Source organism: Phalacrocorax carbo, chromosome 2 (genome assembly GCF_963921805.1).
Source record: "Phalacrocorax carbo chromosome 2, bPhaCar2.1, whole genome shotgun sequence".
NCBI lineage: Eukaryota > Metazoa > Chordata > Aves > Suliformes > Phalacrocoracidae > Phalacrocorax > Phalacrocorax carbo.
The window spans coordinates 9,049,267-9,069,166 of NC_087514.1; the positions used below are offsets into that span (position 1 = coordinate 9,049,267).

The 19,900-nt window shown below is 44.7% G+C and overlaps 1 protein-coding gene across 2 annotated transcripts in view; it reads left to right on the forward strand.

Annotated features, from left to right (window-relative positions):
• Positions 1-8,691, forward strand: part of ST3GAL1 (ST3 beta-galactoside alpha-2,3-sialyltransferase 1) — an 82,448-nt gene extending 73,757 nt beyond the window's left edge. For both annotated transcript variants that reach the window (XM_064442052.1, XM_064442051.1), the window contains 3 exons: positions 655-700; positions 3,169-3,288; positions 5,165-8,691. In XM_064442052.1, the coding sequence (XP_064298122.1) occupies positions 655-700; positions 3,169-3,288; positions 5,165-5,338 (340 nt within the window). In that variant the 3' untranslated portion in view covers positions 5,339-8,691. The remainder of the gene's footprint in view (positions 1-654; positions 701-3,168; positions 3,289-5,164) is intronic.
• Positions 8,692-19,900: the final 11,209 nt, after the last annotated feature.

Consider the following 19,900-nt stretch of genomic DNA (forward strand, 5'->3'; position numbering starts at 1 on the left):
AGGCAGAAAGATTTTTTTGTTTTCAAGACATGACTTGTGATTTCAACCCAGTCATAAGGGTATGACTTGGAAGTTTTGTGCTGGGAACTGCAGGAAGCCTTCAGCATCCCCAGGGCTGGTGAGGGGCTGTGTACTGGGAATGCTGAAGTTGCACATGACCACAGAAGTTATGAACTCTGTTACCACCTACTCTGAAAGTCATGCAGTATCTACAAGTATTAGGAGGGTAGAAGTCTCCCCCTGGTGGGAAAAGGTTTTTCTGCCATTAAATTAAATGGAAAGCCCTTCCCATCATCAATGTGCAAAGACTGCAACAGTCTTGGTCCAAGAATTAGAAGTCATGAATTCCACATAATGTTGACATTACAATATATTGTCAATTAAATCTTTGGTGTCCTACTGTCAATAATTAACTTGAAAATTTAAAAATGTAATGGTTTCCTATAAACTTGCTTCAGTGAAACCTCAGTTCTTTTCATGCTGTATTACTTAGTTGCAGCCTCATTTTCCAACAATTTCTTGAATTTATTGCTCTCAAATAATTTGAATTTATTCCTGTACGTGAAGAATATTCTTTCTTTCTTTGGAAAGACAGGAAAATATTAATATGTTGGGCTTTCACTAATCTTGGTGTTGTGTTGTTTCTTCTAACAGCACATATGTTCCAGTTCCACGGAAAATCAAAGTCAAAAAAGAAAAGGTAAGAAATGCTGATTTATGAATTTGTTCTGCTAATCTATTTGTAGGTCTTTTGCCTCTTTGGGAGACTGCAAGAATCTAAGGAACCCCTTGACATTCATAAAAAATGCAACCAGAATACACACACTGTACAAGGCTCAGCTAAACTAAATGTTTAGTTCCTGCGTGCCATTCAGGCCATAGAGCAACCACTAAATAACTGAGGTTGGAAAGAAACTGCTCTTGTGACTATGCCATTGCATTACCGCTCTTCTGAAGGTTGCCTTCCTTCCTCTGGTGCTGTTCAGGGAGATTTTAAGGTGCACCGTTGGCCAACTGTGCTCACCCTCCACAGCAGCTGCTCTGTTCCCACTTGTTGCGGTCATTTGGGTGTAACGGCACTTTGACCTGTGGAGAGCCTGTGGAGTTCTTAAAAAATAATTTTACTCTTTCAACATCAAGGGTGTTGCTCACGCCCAGGTCAGTTCCTTGCAATAAAGAACTAAGTGAACTCTGAACAAATAAAGCTGTGTGTTTTAAGTCAGTGGAGAATCCAAGATAGTATCAGTGGCTCCTGGGGAAGGCTCTTAGCCCACAGCTGTAATAACTGCCTGTACCTAATTAAACAAGCCTGGAGACTGGGCTCAGGCCAAGTCCATGCTGTTTTCGTCCCAGGTGTATTAATACACTCCCAGGCAATGTTCAAGCAAGGTTTGCAAGATAGCACAGACCAGGGAATACTCCCTGTTTCGCACAGGGACAGAATTGAGCAATGTGGACATGGCCTGTGCCATGTCGCTTCCCTCAAGGTTCACAAAACATCACTGACCCATTTTATTTCATAGTGGGGATGTGTAGAAGGCAATCGGTCAAGGGGCCTGACTGGTCAGACCTGGTGCCCACCCTACAGTGGTCAGCAGACAGTTCATCCCATGCATTGCCCAAGTGTGCTGTGGTTTAAGAGGCATGTCCTGCTGTTGGAGGCAGGATTTCCCATGGGGCAGGATGGTCATTCCCATGTTGCACCTTTAGCTACCGTGCAAAGACTTTTGTTGTAGCTTCATGGTTTGAGGACATAACCAAAGCAGGCTTTGTACGGAGAAGCAAAAGACATTTCCTCTTCCACAGACCTTCCAGCAAAATAGAAGTCTCTCTTTCAGCCTTTGGAGAGGCTGATTTTCAGAGGAGCTCAGGCTTCTAATGTCTCAAGGGTTGGTAACGTATGACATTAGCCTCAGAGAATTAAAATTACAGGTTAAAGCACATGTCCTTCATTCGGGAGGCCAGGTTTTGCCAAAGGCTTCAGATGAGATCTTTAACCAGTATCAGTTTATACCCCCGTACTTCAAACCATGGACCTCTGGGGGTATTAAATAATCACTTAGCTCATCCCTACCTGTTGTAAGGAACACATTAACCTCTGCAAAACCCTTGTGAGATGCACTACGGCAGGTTGTTAAACTTGCGTCACAGTTGAGCAGCTCCAGCCCAGGGTACGGCTGTGGCAGGGAGATGAGAAGCTTGTATTTCTTCCCACACCGCGTAATGCAAAACACCCTGTGAGACGCGATTACACACAGATACAATATCAGCAATTAACCTCTGACTTTGTAAAAAGGAAAGCCCTGCAGCTAACCAGATAGCACCGAAACGCTGCCACTCTAATTACAAACGCAGCATGGAGGGAAAAAACCTCTCTTTGCCTGATTCAGGGAAGAGGGTTGAAACCAAGGACTCCCACCAGTTCTTGGATTTACTGTACACTCAGGACTGATCTTAAGTGCTGTGTCTATATTAGATGGCCCCATAATTTCCCCAGGAGATAACCAAGTGCAATTTATGTCTTAAAAAAATGTATAGAAAAATAAGAGGTTTGGGAAACAGAAATGCAGCTGATGCAACCTGATAGGTTTCCTGACAGTTTACACCTGACCCCTGGTTTCCTTAGATCTGTGCCTGTAGAGATACAAAGACATGGTTGGCATATTGTGCAGAATATGCAGTTTCTTCTACGTTCCCACCCAAATTACAGTTGGACTCAATGATCTTAAGGGCCTTTTCCAACCTAAATGATTCTGTGACTCTGTGAGATCTGGCATGGCATCTTACACTTGCTTTGCTCAGGCCTACAACTCCCCAGAGCTTGTGTGTGTTACAGCAGGATGCTGCAGGGAGAGCTGAATGCCGTATTTTTTTTCTCACTTTTGCCATTTCATACCCATTAGTTTCAGTAGGAATCACCCAGGATTTATATTAGTGTAAGCAGGTGGGGTATCAAGACCAAGAATAGTCACATTCATGTGCACATAGGAAATATTCTTGAATGCACTTAACTATGGTTTATTTTTTCCTTTCACCTGCCTCAAGAATAACTATTATTCCTTTCTCCCCCACCCCACTACCCCAATGTACTTTAGCGATGACATGCTACTGTTGGGTTTTTTTCCCAGGGTATTTTACTAATGAGTCTTTCTCTCCAATTTTGCCTAGATCCTGGTTTATAATCCAGCTTTTATGAAATACGTCTATGAAAACTGGCTCCAGCATCATGGGAGATACCCCTCTACAGGCCTTCTGTCTTTGATATTTGCACTCCACGTATGCGATGAGGTCTGGCTGTGTTTGGATATATAGATAAAAAATCAGGACATTCACACTGAAGTGCCAGGAACATGTCCTAGCCACTCACTCAGCCTTTATTTCCCCCTCTCCTTATTCTCAGCCATTAGCCTCTTCAAACAGATGCAGAGTCCTCGGTAACATGCAGATATGCTCAACTGACAGGGACTGATTTTTTTTTTAATATCAGCAAGTGGGAGGGTTTAAAATGCATCCTAGAGGAATATAATTAAACAAAAATAGTGAGATTCCACTTGGCGTTAAAAGAAATCTAAATACAGATGGTGTCCGTGCCCATTTTGTTAGCGGAAGCCCAAATTATATTTTGTCTCACTGTTTAAGCACCTGGAGCCATTGGTGTTGCCCTGGGCATGCCTTCTGCCGCCAGCTGCCACACCAGAAAAGTACAATACTCTTGGCCTGGCCTTGTGTGACATCTGCCTGCCTTGAGTAGATGTACTGAGTACACAAGGACATCTCAAATGGCACTTATGTTTGGGCAACTACACTGAGGTTTTATCTGGCTAATCGGTGGAGCCAGAGGCTGATTCAGCAAACCAACCTCCTGGTAAGACATTAGGGGAGCAGGATCCCTGCCTTGTTTCCAGTGACTGTGCTCCCTGCATCGCCACTGACTGTAATGGATGCTCAAGCACCTTCATTTGGATATCTAAACCTTAAACATAATCCCACCTGAAGAACTTCAATGATCAGCTCATACATAAGCCAATTTGGGGAGTACAGATGGTCTATTTTCAAACCCAAGCTTGTGGGTTTATACAGTAGGTTATGGTAAATGCTTCAGCTCCAGCAGTTACTTGAGGAAATTCCCTGGCTTGCTTGATGTGAGGTGCTCCTAGGTGATAAGAGACTTAGCTAGTTAGCGTAAAGCCAGGTCAGCTCTACAAAATCCTGCAGGCATGGGCTTGTCAGCATGGGGGATAAAATCACTATGCTGACAAAATCCCTGGCCTGGACACAGGTCTGATGACGAAAGAGAGCTTTTATCACCCAGGCCTGCGTTGCTCAGAGAAGTGATAGAAATACTCCTAATGATGCTGGCAGAAACTACAACACTCAAGGCAGACAGGACGGGTGGCTTGGGTGGAGCCTGTTTTCTGGTAAGCAGGCAATGAGCAAGGCTTTGACATTACGAGAAATAACTTAAAACGAGCTTCTATTTGGGTGGATCCAGGTGGGTAGGTTAGGGCACTTGCTTTGTGGGCTATGGCCCATTCAAACCCAGCCATATCACCACTCCGTTTAAATAAGCCAACTGTGATGCTTGGACTTTTGCCACCAGAGGAGACAGGCACAGCCATCAATAAATGAACTGTTGGGAGAGGAAAGGCCACAGCAGTATACACACGAAGAACATAATTTCCATCTGCCTCTGAAGTGACTGCAAATGTCATATAATTAAGCATATAAGTAGGGGTAGATATGGGTCATCATTTGGAAGACTAGGAGCAAAACCAAAATTTTTCCACGCTTTGTGGCCTTAATCAGCTAAAGAGGAGATTCCCATCCCAAGCCACTGACCTCCTGAGGTCAAACATCATGCTTAGGGGACAGGAATGTGTTTTTCATATTGCTAAACAGGAATTCATGGGTAGAAATGTCTTTTTCTGTCTGGATTCAGGTGTGGTGGTGGTGTCAGCATAGCTTAGGATGTAAGGTCTCTTGAGTAGGCCTTGGGCTGTTATTCTATGGTTGCATCATCTCATGCAGCAGAATAGCTTGGCCGCCACCGAGGTCCTTGGAGCTGCTGCCTAGAGATAAACAGAGTCAAGAAAGTTTCTTCAACATTTCAGATGAAGACCAGTTGATCTCCAGGCCATAACTCTAGTTCTTTCTTACTTCCTAGGTGAATGTGTACGGTTTTGGAGCAGACAGCAAAGGACACTGGCATCATTACTGGGAAAACAACGCTTCAGCTGGAGCTTTCCGGAAGACAGGTGTCCATGATGGGGATTTTGAGTTCAATGTAACTTTGACTCTTGCCTCCATTGAAAAAATAAATTTTTTCAAGGGCAGATGACCCTGGCCACGGGAAGAAGTGGGGGCTGCAATTTCCAACATGCAGCAGAACAAAGCTCAGTGAGGATGATCTGAGCACCAGCCAGGTTTGAATGCGTGAATCTGCAGCGGATTCGGAGCATCTCACTGCTGCAATGCTCACCGCAGGGAGCTCGGCTGAGGACCGCCTCTGCGCTGCACGTGATTTCCTATCTACAGATAGCTGGGAACTACCAATCAGTTGTGGGAAAAAATGAATCTCTGCTTAGGCTCTACGGCTTGATTCTCGAATTACTGATGAAAGATCTACCTGTTGCAATTAGGGGAAACCTGGGCACAGGGACTGCTGTTTGTGTGTCCATTCTTTCCTTGAGTAAGGCAGGCGATCCTTGAAGAAGAGTGAAAACAACTTCTGGGACTTAAGACCCGCTAGGGCAGCTGTGAACATCATAGTAAGGATTACCTCAAAGAAATTAATTCACTTCTGCTGTTGATCTTGTTTTTGAACTATCTCTTCTTTTTTATCTATTACTTCTGGTTTCATACCGTGTTAAGCAAAAACATGAAGAAGTTGCCTGGAGTAGTAAATTTTTCAGCCATTGCCTCATTCTGCATTGATAGCATCTAGAAAATAGGGATCGAATCATCTCTGATCATATATTATTTAACATTGCTTCCTATAGAGCCATAATGAGCAAGAAAACAATACTGAAAACTCCAGCAAAAAAAAAAGAGAAAAAGGCCTTTTTAGCTACTTGTATGTCTGTCTTGTTGCATTATACATAATTTTTATTTCTTTTTTTTTTGGTGGAAAATTCTCTGGAATGCTCATTTTTATTTTACCAGTTTACGGTTGGAAAATTGACTTTTTTTCTTTCAGTCTTTTATATGTATGTGCCTTTTATAATTGTGCAACAGATGCGATTTTTTTTTTAAAGATGACAAACCCTAAATTAAACTTTTTTTATAAAAGGGGGGGAAATTAGCCAAAGTCTAGCCTCCACGTGGCGTACTTTTGTAGTCAGAAACTATAATAACAGCTCCTATATTGTATTTGAGCAAACACAAACAAAACTAATTTTTAAAGGTAGCTTTTACCTTTTTTATGGGAAAATATCCAAAAGTTCCAAGGAAACTTTTCCTCTTATTTTTTTACAAATCTCTTTGCCAGGTCTCTATCTGAAATGGAAGAAATATCATGGGTTGGGTTATCAGCTAGCAATACAACAGGAATCTTTTGCCCTGTAGCAGCATCTACAAGGACACAATCTAAGCAAGCTGATCCTATAGTATAAGCCAGACTTCAAAATTATGGACACCTCTGGAGGAATGAGTGTATTAACGTCAGTACCTCTAGGCAGCGAGGGGAGGGAAATGACGGTGGAGATTTTATATCCACAGATTTTTGCTGGAATCAACACATTTAATCCTCGAAGACAGATAAAGTATGAATCCAAGAACAAAGTTCAGGTAGTGAAGAATGGGGAACAGTGTTTTTTTTTTCTTCCCGATGTCATGAATATAGGATTAATGGATTATTGACCCATTTTCAGCTCTGGTGAAGCCAATGGAGTTCTTGCCACAGACTTCAAGGGACTTCAGATCAGGCCTGGAAAAAATGGCACATTTAATTTTTAATGGATTTTGATGGTTGGTGTTTGTGGCAATTTAGAAATCATCTAAATGACTCGTCTTTCATGCACTAGTTCTGGCAGCATGTCCAAGTGGATGAGTATTTGAGTTCAGCGAAAGCCTAGCCCTTCAACCAGTGATGTGCTTCAGTCCAAGATTTATCCCCTGGATTTTCCATGCCAGTTGTTAACAGTGAGCTCCCCTCCAAGGCAGCAATTCACAGTACAAGGGCACGGTTGGCTGTAATATACATATTTTGGGCCACAGCACCACTCTCCAGCATGAACTGCTTTACCTGCCTGAGTAACTGGACTCACAGCTTACAAAAGAGATGAGGATGCCAAACATCTATGCGGAGAACTGAGCTCCCTCTGCTGTACACACATGACCCTTCAGTTTAGCAACATTGAAAGGGCAGGATTTTCAAATCCTTGTGTTGAGTCCTGTTGACGAACCTCATGTCAAGAAGCCCTTTCCTAGCATGGTGGCCAGCAGAACTCACCTGCATGTCACGGGCGCAGCAAATGCAATGGGCTTACTGTCTTCTCCATGTCCTTTGTAAAACTATGGAACGTTTCTACCTGAACTATGTTCGTTTGTTTTAAGCATTTCCACTCTTTCAATTGTTAGACAATATGCTTCTGGTGAGATGTCACAATAATAGAAGCAAAGCAACTTTAAGAGGAAAAAGACTCCGCGGATGACCCCAGTGGTATCTTCACCCTATGGCTGGATTTTGGAGATACTTTTTCTTCATCATGAACTTCAAATATTTTTTTTTTCTCATGCAAGGATGTCAGTAATTCAGAAACACTTCATTGCTGTTTCAGTCATTTTTAGAAAGACTTGGAAGAAAGCTCATAGTTTGGTCCTCAGTTCACATTGATATTTTTTATCACAGGTGTCAGTATGAGATCAAAGAAAGTGGTAAAAAAAACCAGCTATTTTCTCATCTGTGTTGTTCTGAAAGTTTTCTTTTGCTGTCCATACTAATTTTCCAATTTTCCCCTGAGTATTCTGCCTCTGACAGCACGTATGAAACATCACGGCTCATACAATCGTGGATAGATTTAGTGTCTTTGTCATGGAACAAGCTGCATCTCCCATTTAATTTTCCTGCCACAGATTTCCATTTTTCAGAGCGTGAGGAGAGTGGAGAGTGGAGAGAGCGGACCTTTCTAGCTGTAGGATGAGGGGTAGTCTGTGCCATCACATTTCTACTCTAGAGGAACTTTTTCTGGAGTCCTTTAGGCAACTGACGGTTGTGTTTAGATCTTTGTCTCAGTTTCTCCACAATTTTGCTGCTCTTTCAAATGCCTTCAGAATAAGGAGATACCAACAGATGATGCTGAGGGAAGAATTAATTCCCGCTGCCAATGTTGAAGACTCTCTGTTCCTGCTAGAAACTTTCTGGGTTTATTTTGTTTAAAAGAACAACAAAGGAAAACAGTTCACAACATGTCAAGGCTTCAGACTCTTGGACTGTTTTTGCCACCACTGCAAAGGCTCTGAGGCACTCCTTAAGTGTGTGTTGTGTTTTTTACCAAAGCCAAATCTCTTGAGCACTTTTTTTCTCCCATGATCAGATTTTCTTCCTATTTTCCTTTGACTACAAGATTGATTATGTTAATAGTTTTTTTCTTGTTCTGGTGGTGGGGAGTCTCATTCAATCATTCTTTGACATTTTATTTATTTAATTTTTAGTATGATATGAATCAAAATAAATTTTTTATTGTAATCAAAGATGTTTCTCTCTGTGCACACTTCTTCTTCCCATGATATTTTCATTTGCTCCTAGAACCTCCTCTGCAACATAACAGTGGAATGAAGCCTTATTCCATTTCCCTCCCACCCATCTCTTGGGTGACATCGGCAGAGGAATGCATGCTTCAGGCTGCTGGAAGCCTTGTGGTTGTGGGTATCACATTGCTCAGCTTATGGCAGCTCTAGACCTCTCTGGAGTATAAACTTAAACTTTATATGCCTGCGGTGTCCTGATGGATCTATGCTGTATATAGGTTATACATTAGGGAAATTAAGGTAGACTCAGAAATCAGTGACTTGAGAAGAGATTTAACTCACCTGTTCTCTGGGGCTGACAGACCTGGCTCCCCCCATAGGAGAAATGCTGATGATCCACCCCAGGTCCCTATTTTAAGTGCCTAATTATCTGCTGTGATCACACAAGCACTTTAGTCATGGATGGACTGGGCTGTCCATTAGAAGAACCCCACCTAGAGGACAGACATCTTTGGCCAGGTATCACTTCAGCATGTCACACCACCTCATCTGCACGACCATGGCTTTATGTGGGGAGCCTCCACCTTACCTATATCTTGTGGACCTCATAAGCTGCTCGGTTTCCTTTTGCACCATTTCCATTCATTGTTTAAGGGAGTGAGTAGGGTAGACAGCTTAGCAGCAATGCAGGCTGCTCACTGAAATGCAACCAACCTAGCTGCTTAGCTGTAGAAGCTCAAGAAGTCACCACAGGGCAGCTCAGGAAGCTCCTGTTCAGATCAAGGCAGTGGTCTAATGGTCACAGTAAGAGCTGTTTTCTAGTGGGATCTTCAGAGGACCACATTCTCAAAAGCTGTTTCATACTTTGCTTTCCAACCCAGGCCCTAGACATGCTGCACCAGTGAGATGTTAACCACCATTAATGGATACAGCCCAGCCAGCATCACAGTTGTTGAGAATGAGTGGGAAGTAGAGGCGCAGAATTCTGAGGAGCTATCCCAGCCATTTCAGGTCCCAATGCCTGCTTTCTGCCCAGAGCTTCTATAAACAGTCTGATCACAGGGTTGTTCCAAACAGAGAAATTGGGAGTATTAACCTGGGATGGCTATCAAACTGGACTGTCCTTCACAGTGGCTCTGTATCTTCCTACTTGCCCCTGTGCACAGGAGATGCAAAGCATTTGCTCCTCTTGTCATCCTCACCAAGTGAAATAACACTGGGGAACAGCTTGCCCTCGAAAATCGTTTTGTATTTTGTTTCATGTCCACTCACAAGAAGAGCACTGCAATGCAGCTTCCAGGGCTGAAATGATTCTGTCAGGAAAGTAATTTGCATAAAATTACAGTCGGAAGACCCCCTGAGACCAGTAAGAAATGCAGCAACAACCACAGCAACATACAGACAGATGGATCTACCACAGGAGTTGGACAAAGGACTTTGCTTGTACCATCAAATGAAAAAAGAAAGTACCCACAGGGGAACAATATGGCTTCAGTTCATGGCACAGGTTCCTTTGATGGCTCACATTCAGGATAGCAATTAAACCCAACAAATGAAAAGGCAAGGGAGTCTTTGCCATTTTTAACATCTCTGTTTTTACTTGTCTTTCTTACAGATTGTCAAGAAGCAGATCTCATTACACTTTGTTATCTTCAGGCAATGTGAAATAAAATGTGGTTCACATAGTGAAAAGTTTTCCAAGGTTAGGTACTTTTAGGCAGAGGTAAATCTCTGTGTTTTAATTTTACTTTTCTCCTCTAGGAAATTCACCATGTTGCTTTACTCCTTAGTTTCTAAGGTAACCTTTGGCTGGCAGAATATAAATATATCCATATGGGAACTTGTCTGGACCTGTGACATAAACACTCCCACTAAGACAGGACATTTTGCAGAATAGTTACTTTTTCCACATAATCAGAGACTCCAGAGTTACACAGTGACTACCAGATGCCTCCCTGTCCACCCAGACACTAAATCAATAAGAAAAGCATCCTGGCCTATGCCACTAATGCTGCATCCTGCAGCACCATGACATTCCTCCAAGGATGCCCCAACCAAGCATCCAAGTCAAGTGTAACATTAAGAAGCCCCTTACAGCGGTTTCTCCCTGTGTGGGTTTTTGTGTTCCCCTGCTTGCTTTCCTGCGGCTGGCCACAAAGAGCTGTCACCATCCAGGGGAGCTTCACATTGCTTCCCCAGCCCCGGCCCAAACCCACAGTCTGGGGCTGGGTGTTTGAATGGACTGGCTGTACTTGAACTGTGCTTGGAAGCATTTCCAGTTTGCAGCCACATCACGTGTTCAGCCTGCACACACGCGTGAATGGGCTTCGTATGGTAGAAAATAATGGAAAGAGTGATTTCCACTCCTGTTTCTTCTTTGAGTGTTGGAGGATTTTGTATAACACATCCACGCGTTCAGATATCAGAGGGTGGGTATGTGTGAGCAGGTTCCCCAAGATGCTGATGAGGCACCGAGCTTCTGCCTGCAGCGGTGGAGTCACAGGCAAAGTCATGGGAACGACCGATGATTCGTTGCTGGGGACATCAAAGAGCTGGCTGTGGGGAGAAGTTCTGCCAGCTGACGGGCTGTCATTCGGGGGTTTGATTTGAATAGGTACGTAAGGAAATAGAAATAGAAGTAAAGGTCAGGATAGACTAAATAAAGTCAATGTAACTTCTAGAAAACCTTTGGAAACAATGTAGTATTATCCATTTGTTTGGTCTGTCAAAAGTAGGTGGGCCAGGAATTAATTAGGCTGGGGACACTTTTGGGCAACAGATGCTGTTGCGATTTCACCCTGGCCAGCAGCTAAGTACCCACACAGCCGGTCACTCACTTACTTTTCTGGCTCCCCTCCATGGGACAGGGGAGAGAATAGGAAGAGCAAAAGCAAGAAAACTCATGCGTGGAGTTTAATCAGTTTAATCAGTAAAGGAAGAGGAAACCCAAGCTATGTAAAAGCAGTCAATCACTCACCACCTCCCACCAGCAGACCAATGCCCTGCCAGTGTCTGAGCAACTCCCCATTTCCTCATCTCTTTCTCCCTCTGTCCCAGTTTATTGCCAATGTTGATGTTACATGGGATGGAATAACCCTCTGGGCAATTCGGGTCAGCTTTTCTGCCTGTGTCCCCTCCCAGACACTTGCTCACCCCAGCCAAGTTGCTGGCGGGGGCAGAGTGAGAATCAGAGAAGGCCACGACACTGTGCAAAGACTGTTCAGCAAGAGCCAAAACTCTGGTGTGTTATCAGCAGTGTTACAGCCACCAAACCAAAGCACAGCACTGTATGGGCTGCTGTGAGGAAAGTTAACTCCATTCCAGGCAGACTAGAATAAACTAGAGACTTAAAGAAGTCTGTGGATTCAAGGTGTGCTAAGACTCTTCCTGAAGTCAGAGAGCAGGTAATACCAACAACACCTGAGATAAAACTTTAGGTCAAATTTACACCAAACTACCTCAGTTACTAGTTGTTCCAAATTAGTCACCCATCCCACTGATAACCCACTGGAATCAGGTGAGATTTCTACTCACCACTAGCAGGAATGATGTGATCCAAACAAAAAAAAACCACAGGAGATGCTTCAAGGAGGAGTGCAGCCAGGGGCACTGGTGGCAGTTCAGTTCTTGTTACTGTAGGAGCTGGAATATAATTTTAAACCAACAGCCAGGGGCAATAAGAAATCACTGTTTTATGTGGTTGTGTGCATGTTGTTTTCTTCCCTCCCTGGGTTGGCAAAACGCTTCCTTCCCTGAAGGTGTGTGCCATTCCACCAGGAACAGTCCTCTCTGTGGTGGCTTCCTGGGGGGACAAGGCAACTTCGCCGCTTGTCACCAGTTGCAAGTCTGGCCCACAGCTAGAAGACTTTACAGCTTAGCAAAGAGATCCAGCAGATGCAAGTAAATGAAGCTGGAACAATGTTCTTATTTCCTATAATAAGCAAAGGAACGGAAAACATCGGCATGCATGCAGATTAATGGGTCTCTGAGCAGTGAGATGTGATTAACTTCTTTCAGTCAGCACCGGGGATCTCAGCACCTCATTAGCTTTTTCATTAATGGTTACAACTAATATCTGATTAGTGCCTCTGTTTCCCCAGAAATGAGTTCTCCTTCTTAATGGAGATGGAGTTTTCCACTGGGTGGTGGCGAAAGGGAGAGAGAGGGAAGGAGCCCTTTAATTACTGTCCTAGTGGGGCCCCTCACCACCGCTCCCACTGACCCAGCTGTCCTCCCTGCCCCCTTGTAACTGGCCCTGCCACACTGGCATGGGCACCTGCGTGGTGCGCCAAGCACACGCAGCAAGCCAGAGGGAGAGGACCCAGTTCTGGCTCTTGAAAAAGAAATCAGCGCAAGCTGAATGACAGTAGATGGGACATCCTTGGAGTTACCGTCCCCCTCCCTGGGCTGGTGGGTATGAGGGGCAATGAGTGACCAGAGATGCACAGGGAAGGGAGAAGAAATGCTGGGTAGGGATATGAAGCAACAGCTGCTTTCACATGGAGCACTCAGTGCAGCGATTTGCTTTCTAATAGATTTTAATAATTTCCCCACTAGAGAGTGCTATTTTCCCATTCCCATGAGTTATCTGGTGGCTGCGGGAGCACACAGCTCTCTCACACCAGTGTGTGTCACATCACGCGCTCAGAGCTCGTTCCCTCCTGATACCACTAGCTTCACAGCTATAAGGCTTGGGGTTTATTTGCTAAATCTATGTATTTTGGCATCTGGATGAGAGCTGAATGTGGGAGCCCGCTGGCCATGAAAGGGATGGGGGAGCACAAGATAGAAGGCCTGCAAAGCTTCACACCCTGAGGATTTACATCAGTGCTGTGATACGTGTAGGTTTCCTTTCCTGCTGTGAAAGGGGATGATGCCCCCAGATATGTGTGTGTTGCCTTTTGTACTGACCCTTCAGAAATGCTCATAACCGAAAAAAAAAAAAATTATTCTTCCTTTGAAACTTAATTCCCTGACCAGGGACCAATATTTGTGACTCCTGGCTATGTGGTAATGCTCAAATCTTTTTAGTTGGGGATGTAAAATGCTTTAGTTATAGCAGATCAAAATGTCCTTTGTGAACCATAAGAGCAACTCAGTTGTTTCTAATAGGACTTGTGTGTTATGTTATCAGTATAATCAACTTGTGTAGTTTTGGATTTGTTTGTTCTCAGCTATAGCGCCCATATGTTAAATGAGGGGCAGATATATTGTAAAAAGCAATCAATGCTGCAAAATAATTAGCTGGGTTCAATGAAAGCAGAAGCCTTATCTGGCTGCTGACTGCCAGCAGTGCATATGCTTGTGACTCAGTTGTGCCCCACAGCCAAGGCACTGGGGAGCGCCCCATGGGGATCACTGGCGACCACTTGGCAGAGCACCGGGCAGGGACCTCAGGGTCCTGGCTCCAGCCTTGGGCTCTGGGATGGCTCTGCTGGGTGACCACACCAAGTCCTATTGCTTCTCTGCTGCAGGGGAAAGTGCACCCATCCCAGGTAATCCCAGGGATGGTGCTGGCTGGTGTGCACTGGCATCACCCATCATACCCCCACGTGCACGCAAAGCTGCCTCCCACCCACCTCGTGGGAGGATATGCTTGTGCCAAGCCTGAGAGACCCACAAAACAGACTGACCTGCTGCTGCACACTCAGCCTGCATGGGAAAGAGGTACCTCCCATGGCAATGCTGAGCCCTTCCTGAGGCCTGGGGCAGTAAACCCCCCGGTTTAAAATTGTGCTATTTGAACAGCTGCTGCCTTCAGTTTTAAATTTCCTATCCGAATACTTCATTAGGCCCCCAGGTTTTCAATACTGTGATATCAGCACAGTGAACAATTGTTCTACTTCATCTCTTCTGCTTCCTCTTCCTTCACCTCTTCACCTTCCATAGTCCACTCGTCATTTCAAACTGTAGAGTTTTTATTTGTTATTCTTTGCCCATATCTGAGATGGGTGTGAAGTCCTCCACTAAACCCAGTAACTCGCATTTCATTGATCAGATCCTCACCACTGACCACAGGTGATGCAGGATTACAGCCCAAGGCAAAATTGGCCAGCCTGGTTTGTGGATGCTCTAGCCGCTGTTGCTTTGCTCAGCTTTTAGTTGTTTTCAGTGCCAGGGTAGCTCATCCTTACTCATAGCCCATGAGTAGCAAAACCCCAGAGCAGGCAGGGAAAGGATGTGCTAAGGTTTGTGATGGGACTTCTCCTTCTTGAGTGTATACCTCATTGGGAATAATCCTTCCCTGCGTCATCTGCATTTAGGGGCAGCTAGGATGCATTACAGCAACTATGCTCACCTGCATTTGCAAGAGTAAGGCTGAGCTGTGTGCCCAGCGTTTCCTTCATGGTAATGGAAAGCACAGTAAGGTTCAACTCGCCAATTCTAGATAGCTTTCCATGATTAACCCTCTATTCGTTCCTGTGGCTACACTGGCACTGCTCATACATCATCTCCTGAGGACTAATTCTCTCCAGTTGACTGACCATACTTGTGCTGCTTAGCACCTAATCCTGCATCTCCTGGCTGCCCCATGTACTGTCTCTGTGACCTAAAAAAGAATTAATGCTAAAACATATATATATATTTTAAATAAAAGTATGTGGAATAATATGAAAGTGCTGCAGCAGCACCATCAGAGTGGGATTTCTATGACACAAAGCTGAACATTTCTGTTGTGTTCCCAGAGGTGGCATGAGGGGAGTGCTGGAGAGTGCGAAGGGTGAGCGGGCACCTGGTGTTTAATGACAGGCATGTTTTATGAGATGTTTATGTATGTAGATATAGAAACAGAAAAATAGGATATAATAAAATAGGTCAAGTCCCATTCTTGCAACCGGGGGCTTCATCTGTACTGCCTTTTGGCAACAGTCCTTGGCCTATGCTGTGGCCTAGGGAGTGAATGAGATTCCATGGGCTAAAACAGTGGCAGGGAGCAGGCTGTGGACTAAACAGTATGGATGATCTCAGGACACATCTTGGTCCTAAGTAGTCCCTAACTGCATGCATACCCCGTGCCTTCTTTTCTACAATAAGAGCAAGCAATATATAATGATGCTGAGATGTACTGTCTGGCTTGATGTCCTTGCCCTTGTGTCAAGTAGTGGTGAAGATGTCTGAGACAGGCTCATTTCAGTAGCACCAAATGGCAGCAAAAGCAACAGGCATTGCAGCTTAGGAGGTTCAGGCTTGACAGTAAGAAAAATGTCTTTCTCACTAAGAAGGTAGTAGGTCAGCCAAGGGAAGAAATGTCCTTGGAAGACATCAAGATTTAGCTAGACAAAGCTATGGCTGATCTGATCCAGCACTGGGGCTTAGATTAGAGACCACTTGGATTAGAGACCTTCAGAGAGCCCTTTCATTCAGAGCTTCTAGGAATCTCTGGTGAACTGCAGGTCTGCAGCATTTTTTTCTGTTGATTTGCAAGGATGGGGTTACGTCGGGGCAGAGTGCCTCTCCAGGAGTGGGATGGCTCTGGTGAACCAGCTGAAACTGCAGAGTTGTGAAAAGAAGACAGAAAGATTTCTTTAAACCCATCAGCAAAGTTTCCCTGCCATCCAGCTGTTTTGGGAGAGACTGTATTTTGCAGGAAGGACAGAAATGTTACTGTGCTGCAACAGCAAGGGTTTGCCTCACAGCTGGTACAGAACAGCTTTAGCTCTTTGTGTTTCAGGTATTCACCTCCTTTGGCAACAGTTCCCTTCAGATCCTCCTCTCCTGTGCAATCGTACAGCACACCCAAACCAACCCGCTAAACAAACCAAACGCATCAGCTTTGCAAACCTGCTTAGTGCAGAGCTCGAGGCAGCATGTTATTACTTGGCCATGTTCTCAATGGATGTAGATCAGCCCCACTTCTCAGGTATCAAAGCTACACCGGTTTAAACCAGTCAGCAGGATTTTTCACTACATCCCAGAAGAAAAAAAAAAAAGTGAAAAAAAATTTGCCATTTTTCTCATCACCTGAACACTCTGTCTGTGAATTTAACTTTCTGGGTCTTATGTTTTGGATTTATGGAAATGCCATATGGTATTTATAGGTATGCCATACCCTGGCATCTCTCCATTCAACTCTTTGATCTTGTCTTTGTCACACCTCTGCAGTGTTTAGCACAGGAGGGTGTAGGCCTTGATCAGAGACTTGATCTCTCAGTAGCCACAAAAACGAATGCCCAGCAATACCTGTCTGCCAGTCAAACTTCTTGCTGCACCTCAACAGGTTCCTAAAAATCATATCACTTAATGCCATGCAGCAGGTTCACAAGTTGTCCCTAAAATGATAGTGACATGGTGAGTCCTCGTTGCTGTAGCACAAGTGTCCAGGAGCTTCAGTAACACAGTGTCTGTCCTCAATACCAGATGTACAAACTTGGAACAAAAAATTATTCCTATCCCCAAGATATACAGGCTAGGTAAGTAAATTAATAGAATCATAGAATCGTTAAAAGACCTCTAAGATCATCAAGTCCAACTGTCAACCCAACTCCACCATGTCTCCTAAACCATGTCCCAAAAGAAAACAAATATTTCCACTGTGTTACCAAGAATAACCAAGAAACAGCATTTATGACAAGATAAATTGCAAAACTATCTTACACCTAATGTATATGTATATATAGAGTGAGACACATAGATATACACATGTATTTACACATCAAATGTCCACCTATCCTTTGGGATTGATTTTTTTTTTACACATTGTCCCAACCTTTTTTTCCCCCTTCCAAATTTTTAGGAGTTGTGGAAGAATTTTAGAAGTTGGAGAAAAATAAAAAGCACCTGCTTTTAAAACTTAGCAAAAGCACTGGAGCAAAGTGAAAATTTTCCTTGAAAAATAAATGATTTATGAAGTCCCATCCCCTTTTGAAAGAATCGACATCCGTGGAGGGAGAGTACAGCAAGGCTTTAAGCATCGGGTTAACAGATTTCATGCTACAATAATTTATCCTTGCTCTGTAGGTGAGTCATTAACCATTATCCAAGCCTCATTTCTAAAACTTAGCTTGACTGGACTGCGTCATGCTCAGTTATAAATTCATAGACCTGACATAAGATGTGCAGGCTCGGCTTTCAGGAAGCCCTCAGCCCGCAACACTAACCCCACTATTGAAAATTGGTATCAACAGCTCCACTGACATCAGTCTAAAGCTGCTTATGTGAAGTTGGTCTGATCCTGTGTTGGCCTGAATTCAGTTTAGGACATGTCACAGCCACTATTGAAGTCACTGGGGGATCTTTCCGTTTTCTTTAGTGGGTTTGGATGAACGCTGCAAGAGATGTCCATGCCGGCAAACAGAAGTCACTTTCCCTGGTGTTGGTGTTACAGGACAGCACAGCTTGCATCCACCCAGCCAGCTGTGTTTAGACCCACTTTCCAGGTGTTGCCTCATGGGAATGGCTCCCAAAACTGGGCCAGCAAGTTTGCAAGCAGAAGGGACAACTAGGGGATAGGGTTCCAGTCTGTCCTTCGTTTTATTTATCAGCATGGGCCCAACCTGAGGCAGCTCAAACCCAAATCCCACCAACATACTCCCGAGCAGTGGGAAAGGCCACTCTGCCAGGGACAGGTAAAGCCTCCCCCATGTTCTTTGCCGTCACCATCACTGTTCGCCCCCACTGCAGAGCAGGTGTTGGCCATCTACTGTTAGCTTTGGCTCAGAGACCAGGTTTTGCATTTCTCCTTTACCAGCAAGAGAGATGAAAATCAAAGCCTGTGCATGTTTGCTTTTCCACTGGGTGGTTGGACTGGAACAATGGAAAGCGATTCATGCTGGAAAATAGTTGTAGAAAGAAAAAGATACCACGAATGCCGTCCCTACGAAAATGGGAATGGGAAAGGGAAGGGAGTTCACAGTACACAGATTAGTAAAGTAGCTTGACTGGGTTAAAATGTTCGTAGAGGTGTGGGTCTCGATGCGGTATTAAAGGTCACTTCATGGCTCCGTTCACTCTTTCCTATGGAAAGGACTACTTCTCTCAGGAAACTGTCTGTTCATTTCACAGCCCATTTAGCTGTGGTAAGACATCCCTGAACTGCCCTGGGGAAGGGGGAGAGAGAGGTCAAGTCCCCCATCCTACCCGTGACCCCATCCCCAGTTAAAGCCTATGGCCGATATCAACCTGATGTCAGGAGGTGACAGGTCCACCATCCCCACCCCATATCTCCTCTTCCCTGTCACCTCCAGTGTGGCCAGCTTAGCCCAGCAGAGCTGCAGGGTTGCTCCCAGGCTCAGAGGAAAGCAGGCAGCAGCCCCAGTGGGAGGTACCTGCTGAGTCAGCCTTTGCCTGTGTCTGATTTTGGGTCTTCACTGACCTTGGCTAGACAGGAAGAAAAGCTGGAAAGCTCCCTCCTCCATTCCTCATCCCCTGCTCCGTGCAGTAGCCCCAGGAAAGGCTGTTGCTTATCAGTTTGTTATTGATCCGCATCACTTACAGCAGCTATAATTGCAGAGATGGGAGTTGCAATTAGGGCAGGGGGAACAGCGTAACCTGCCACCCTGAGGTGGTGGTTACCAGAAGAGGCACTTCTCCCATGCAGGGGTGGGCAGAGGTGGTCCAGAGACCACATGGTCAAGAGCAGCGTACTTGGCCTCTGTTTTCCACTTTGCAAGCCATGCCTGCACAGAGCCCACCCTATTTTCCTCCCCCCACGCTTTGGCGCATGGGTGCCCCACCTCATTTCTCCTGGCCTGCACAGAACAAAGAAAACCCTTGAACCCCTGAGGACTGACCAAAAGCCTGGGAGATAGGACTGAGCATCTCTGACAGCCACTTTGGACAAGAAGACCCTGCTTAACACAAGAAGACCCTGTCCCAGCGTACGCCTCACTAACCCTGAGATGAGCTGGGTAGTCCATTAGACCTGATGCTCTGTGCTGGATAAGAAAGCTTAGCATCCTAAGATCCTCCCTTTTAAGGGATAAAGATGCAGGTTTTAAGTCAGAGCCGTCTTACTGAACAAGAACAGTCTAGGGTCTTCACTGTTAAGAGCTAAAAAAGCAGGTTTTAACCAGAAGTCTTACTGAACAAAAAAAAATATATTTTACAGAAGCTGGTAGAGTCCAGACCACACTGATGCTTATCTTTTCCCCTTCGCACCGAAGCAGAGACAGAGCTGGTGCAAGAGACTAGTAGGACTGCACTGCTGCAACTATGGGCAGGGAAGGGAGAAAAGTGACAAGAGAAGGAGTGGGACCTGCCCCTTCCAGCAGCC